The sequence below is a fragment of the Myxine glutinosa genome, chromosome 2, assembly GCF_964187855.1.
Source record: "Myxine glutinosa chromosome 2, kmMyxGlut1.1, whole genome shotgun sequence".
NCBI lineage: Eukaryota > Metazoa > Chordata > Myxini > Myxiniformes > Myxinidae > Myxine > Myxine glutinosa.
Window position 1 is genome coordinate 105049036 of NC_136262.1, and position 6034 is coordinate 105055069.

The 6034-nt window shown below is 39.6% G+C and overlaps 1 protein-coding gene across 7 annotated transcripts in view; it reads left to right on the forward strand.

The window, feature by feature from the left end:
• Window positions 1–2943, forward strand: part of LOC137421476 (putative 2-ketogluconate reductase) — a 73021-nt gene extending 70078 nt beyond the window's left edge. For all 7 annotated transcript variants that reach the window (XM_078772752.1, XM_078772748.1, XM_078772749.1 and 4 more), the window contains 2 exons: window positions 732–828; window positions 2459–2943. In XM_078772752.1, the coding sequence (XP_078628878.1) occupies window positions 732–828; window positions 2459–2612 (251 nt within the window). In that variant the 3' untranslated portion in view covers window positions 2613–2943. The remainder of the gene's footprint in view (window positions 1–731; window positions 829–2458) is intronic.
• The last annotated feature ends 3091 nt before the right edge of the window (window positions 2944–6034 follow it).

The window sequence follows — 6034 nt, forward strand, 5'->3', positions numbered from 1 at the left end:
TGCTGGATGCCCTTCCTGCCGCCAACCCTGTTAGTCGCCTCTTGCGACACGCAGGGAATTACCAGTGAACTGGTACTCAATTTGCCGACCTCAGAGGGATGACAGGCTGAGTCAACACCCCTGGTCGTTAATTCAGCGATCGACCGGGATTCGAACCCAGGATCCTAGGATCCCAAGCCGGCACCCGAACCGCTAAGCCAACACCGGGCTAATAGACAGTAATGGACTATAATTATATTCCAAACACCAAGACAGTAATGCTGCTGACACCAGTTGTTTTGCTCTATGAAACATCACAGAGATGCAATAAAAATACACATGAATTAGCATCACTACACCTCTGAAGGGCAATGCAACAGTTCAATATTAATGAACACAAATGAAGCCCAACATAACCAACCTTTTTTGTCCTAGCATGGTCTTAGAAAACACCTCCACCCAGCTTTACTGTACCATGATGGCAAAATTAGCCAATCACGATAATGGAAGTATGATTTCCAGAAGAACAAAGATTACAGAAAATACAGTTGCAAATAAACAATCAACTTGTTTTATTTCAAAAAATAACATTACTAACCAATCTTTAAATTCAAACTAAAAAGTCAGTCGGGGGTATTTTATTTTCATCCCATTCCCTGCTTATTTGTCACAACGGTTCCTAAGGAAGGAGCCGGGACTTGCTCACTGACAAAATTACGATTTGTTCATATTCTTCTTGATATTTCAAACAGGCTTGGTTATTGATCAGGATGCCTTGGTGACTGCTTTGTCGGAGGGGTGGATTCGAGGAGCTGCTCTGGATGTCACTTACCCTGAACCTCTACCAAGGTGAACAGCAGAGTGAATCGCATGTATTATTCCCCCTGATGACAACATGCTTCAAGTAGTTCCTACTTTGTGTTTTATGCATTTTTAGCTCTACCAAAGCAAGTAGGACAAAATGGCCTTTTTTGAAAACTATTCACTTTGACCTATCCAATCGTAGAGTAGAGTGAGTTGGAAGGTAACAAAAATTACTTTAAAATTTAGTCTGCACATTAACTGTCACCTTCACAGTGTTGATCAAACGTGCAGTTTCTGACACACAGACCAAAGATTCAAATGTCTCTCAGGACTTCTTTCTTTGCCTGTAGCACACAAAAACTGTCTTTTTTGACTTTTAAAGTTTGGAATATTTTTCGTATCAACTTAATTTTGACATAAACAATACATCTCAGATTTAAAACATTACTATGGCTTTATACATTTGTTATAATTTTCAAATGCAACATCAACCAGCTAATCAGCAGACTCGATGGTGTAATGGTTAGAGTATCTGCTCGGAGTCCGGAAGGTGTGATTCGAGCCCCGGCCAAATCATACCAATGACTTGCTCCCCCAGCTCTCTCTGGGCTCTGTCCCCCAAATATTCCTACAGGTCGCACAAGATCTGCCTGCAACCCTCTTATGGTTAAACTGCCAAAATCAAGACTCTCTGCTCACCTTCACTCCTTCATTCCTCTTTTCTCCCGCCTCTGGAACAAACTCCCTCACTCTCTTCAATCCCACTCCTCCCTCCAGGTCTTTAAAACAGCTGTTCACCACCATCTCTTATCTTCCCCCATCCAAAACCTTGATCTTTTCTACCCCCGCTAATTTCACCCCAAATCCACTTTTTGAAATACCAACATCTGTCCTGGAAGTCCTTGGTGTCCTTGTGTTTTATACTTCTCCCACCCCCCACCCCCCCCCCTGCCCCTTCCCACACTTCCTCCACCCAAGCCCTCTCCCTCCCACACATCTCCCGATGTCCCTGCTCTCAAATGTTGTGTTTGTGTGCTTCCCCTTCTCTCCCCATCTTGTCTACCACTTCCTCCTTTTATATATTTTGTTTGCCTGGTTGATTTGTTGTATTTGGCTTACAATAATTTTCTGTTATTTGAAGTCACACATGCCTCAAAATACACTCACTTATATAGAATTGAACGCTGAATCCGAAAATGTAAGTGAAATTGCCTTGTTTTTTTAAACATTATCTTCTATATATTGTAAATATATATCTGTGCAGTGTCTGTCTTGTGTTGTCTTGTCTTGTGTTGTCACTGAACTACTCCCTCAAACTTTTGTGAAATCGTACGATTCCAACTTGACCCACGGCGGGAGTATGCGCTCTACTGAGTGGCGTTCTAGTTCTATTTATGTGTGCCAAGCATTTCTTTAGATTTTCACACTCTTTGTGCCCTATACTTGGACCAAACCTACAAAAATAATATCTGGTAATATCTGCAAAAAAAACCAATATCAGGAAAGTTATTCCACAACAGTCGTGGGCGTACACCAGCGAACACTCACAGGGATACTCTCACACACGCTCAGACATGTTAATTTGCGATTATAATGAGTTTTCAAGATCTCGAGTCTTGGATACATATATGGGAAGGTAAACAGGTTTACGTGGTGCTCTTTTCTCTTCCCACAGAGGCCATCCCCTGCTGCATTTGAACAATGTCATAATCACCCCGCACTCTGGTACAGACATCAAAGAAACCTTTGAAAAGATGGCGAATGGTTGTTTCGAGAACACCCTTGCTGGCGTCGAAGACCGGCCATTCCCTCTTCCCATCAAAGTTTGAAGCGATGACATGTGGTTGAATTTGGTCGTAATCAGGTGTTTCTTTTCATGACCGAATACAACAAAGTTGAAGAGAGTGTGGACATCATAAAGACAGATAAATGTGCATTTAAACATGTCAATTTTCTTTTCATTCTTAGGTTTGGAATTTTGTTTCCAAAAACAGAACTTTGCTTCTTTTTCCTTTACTTAACATTGAAATTGTTCTGCACTTTGCTGAATTTGCAAAAAATGAACCTGTGTTTAGGGGAAGATGGAAATTGCAATTATAATACTTTTTCTTGATTTTATTGTGAATTTGTCTTTACAATGCCATAAATGCCTTCCTCCTATTTCTCCGGGTTTCTGTTGCACATGTTGCACCTCTCACATTCCAACAAAGTGTATAATTCTTAATCTGCCCCACACTTCTCCATTGGCATATTTCAGGGTTCAGATTTAAGTCTCAATAATATTGATTAATCAGTTTCTTTAATATATCGTGCTATTCATTTTTGGGGTAAGATCTCAAAGCGTTTAACAAAAAAGAGAATTTAATTGACACTAACATGTACAGATTGAGAGAAAGCAACTAAAAAATACATGTCATTGACACCAGCCTTCAACAGCCAGATCAGTTCTTCATTTTGTAAAAACACAGGCCATCAATACTAGCTTTCACCAGTCAGATCAGTTCTTCATTTTGTAAAAACACAGGCCATCAATACTAGCTTTCACCAGTCAGATCAGTTCTTCATTTTGTAAAAACACAGGCCATCAATACTAGCCTTCAACAGCCAGATCAGTTCTTCATTTTGTAAAAACACAGGCCATCAATACTAGCTTTCACCAGTCAGATCAGTTCTTCATTTTGTAAAAACACAGGCCATCAATACTAGCCTTCAACAGCCAGATCAGTTCTTCATTTTGTAAAAACACAGGCCATCAATACTAGCCTTCAACAGCCAGATCAGTTCTTCATTTTGTAAAAACACAGGCCATCAATACTAGCTTTCACCAGTCAGATCAGTTCTTCATTTTGTAAAAACACAGGCCATCAATACTAGCTTTCACCAGCCAGATCAGTTCTTCATTTTGTAAAAACACAGGCCATCAATACTAGCTTTCACCAGTCAGATCAGTTCTTCATTTTGTAAAAACACAGGCCATCAATACTAGCTTTCACCAGTCAGATCAGTTCTTCATTTTGTAAAAACACAGGCCATCAATACTAGCTTTCACCAGCCAGATCAGTTCTTCATTTTGTAAAAACACAGGCCATCAATACTAGCTTTCACCAGTCAGATCAGTTCTTCATTTTGTAAAAACACAGGCCATCAATACTAGCTTTCACCAGCCAGATCAGTTCTTCATTTTGTAAAAACACAGGCCATCAATACTAGCTTTCACCAGTCAGATCAGTTCTTTATTTTGTAAAAACACATGCCATCAATACTAGCCTTCACCAGCCAGATCAGTTCTTCATTTTGTAAAAACACATGCCATCAATAATAGCCTTCACCAGCCAGATCAGTTCTTCATTTTGTAAAAACACATGCCATCAATACTAGCTTTCACCAGTCAGATCAGTTCTTCATTTTGTAAAAACACATGCCATCAATAATAGCCTTCACCAGCCAGATCAGTTCTTCATTTTGTAAAAACACAAGCCATAAATACTAGCTTTCACCAGCCAGATCAGTTCTTCATTTTGTAAAAACACAAGCCATCAATAATAGCTTTCACCAGCCAGACCAGTTCTTCATTTTGTAAAAACACATGCCATCAATAATAGCCTTCACCAGCCAGATCAGTTCTTCATTTTGTAAAAACACATGCCATCAATACTAGCTTTCACCAGTCAGATCAGTTCTTCATTTTGTAAAAACACATGCCATCAATACTAGCCTTCAACAGCCATATCAGTTCTTCATTTTGTAAAAACACAGGCCATCAATACTAGCCTTCACCAGCCAGATCAGTTCTTCATTTTGTAAAAACACATGCCATCAATACTAGCTTTCACCAGTCAGATCAGTTCTTCATTTTGTAAAAACACATGCCATCAATACTAGCTTTCACCAGTCAGATCAGTTCTTCATTTTGTAAAAACACATGCCATCAATACTAGCCTTCACCAGCCAGATCAGTTCTTCATTTTGTAAAAACACAGGCCATCAATACCAGCCTTCACCAGCCAGATCAGTTCTTCATTTTGTAAAAACACAGGCCATCAATACCAGCCTTCACCAGTCAGATCAGTTCTTCATTTTGTAAAAACACATGCCATCAATACCAGCCTTCACCAGCCAGATCAGTTCTTCGTTTTGTAAAAACACATGCCATCAATACCAGCCTTCACCAGCCAGATCAGTTCTTCATTTTGTAAAAACACAGGCCATCAATACCAGCCTTCACCAGCCAGATCAGTTCTTCATTTTGTAAAAACACAGGCCATCAATACTAGCTTTCACCAGTCAGATCAGTTCTTCATTTTGTAAAAACACAGGCCATCAATACTAGCTTTCACCAGTCAGATCAGTTCTTCATTTTGTAAAAACACAGGCCATCAATACCAGCCTCCACCAGCCAGATCAGTTCTTCATTTTGTAAAAACACAGGCCATCAATACTAGCTTTCACCAGTCAGATCAGTTCTTCATTTTGTAAAAACACATGCCATCAATACTAGCTTTCACCAGTCAGATCAGTTCTTCATTTTGTAAAAACACATGCCATCAATAATAGCCTTCACCAGCCAGATCAGTTCTTCATTTTGTAAAAACACAGGCCATCAATACCAGCCTTCACCAGCCAGATCAGTTCTTCATTTTGTAAAAACACAGGCCATCAATACTAGCTTTCACCAGCCAGACCAGTTCTTCATTTTGTAAAAACACAGGCCATCAATACCAGCTTTCACCAGCCAGATCAGTTCTTCATTTTGTAAAAACACAGGCCATCAATACTAGCTTTCACCAGTCAGATCAGTTCTTCATTTTGTAAAAACACAGGCCATCAATACTAGCTTTCACCAGTCAGATCAGTTCTTCATTTTGTAAAAACACAGGCCATCAATACTAGCTTTCACCAGTCAGATCAGTTCTTCATTTTGTAAAAACACATGCCATCAATACCAGCTTTCACCAGCCAGATCAGTTCTTCATTTTGTAAAAAGACAAGCAAGCCATTCACACGTCGATGCAGTCGCATTTGTAAGTGACAATTTTTTTTTTTTTTTTGAAGTGTAAGAGGACAAAAAAAAACACAGACTGTAAAATGCACCAATTATATATCAATGAATTGGACTCAAATGCAATCAAAAGTTAAATTTGACTGTGTAGAAATTGGAGTGAAAACAGGACAAACAAATACACTACAACGCCATGGGACTTTTGGGTCCCTGAAAAACGCCACTTTTATCCATCCTAAGGTGGGTGTGAGG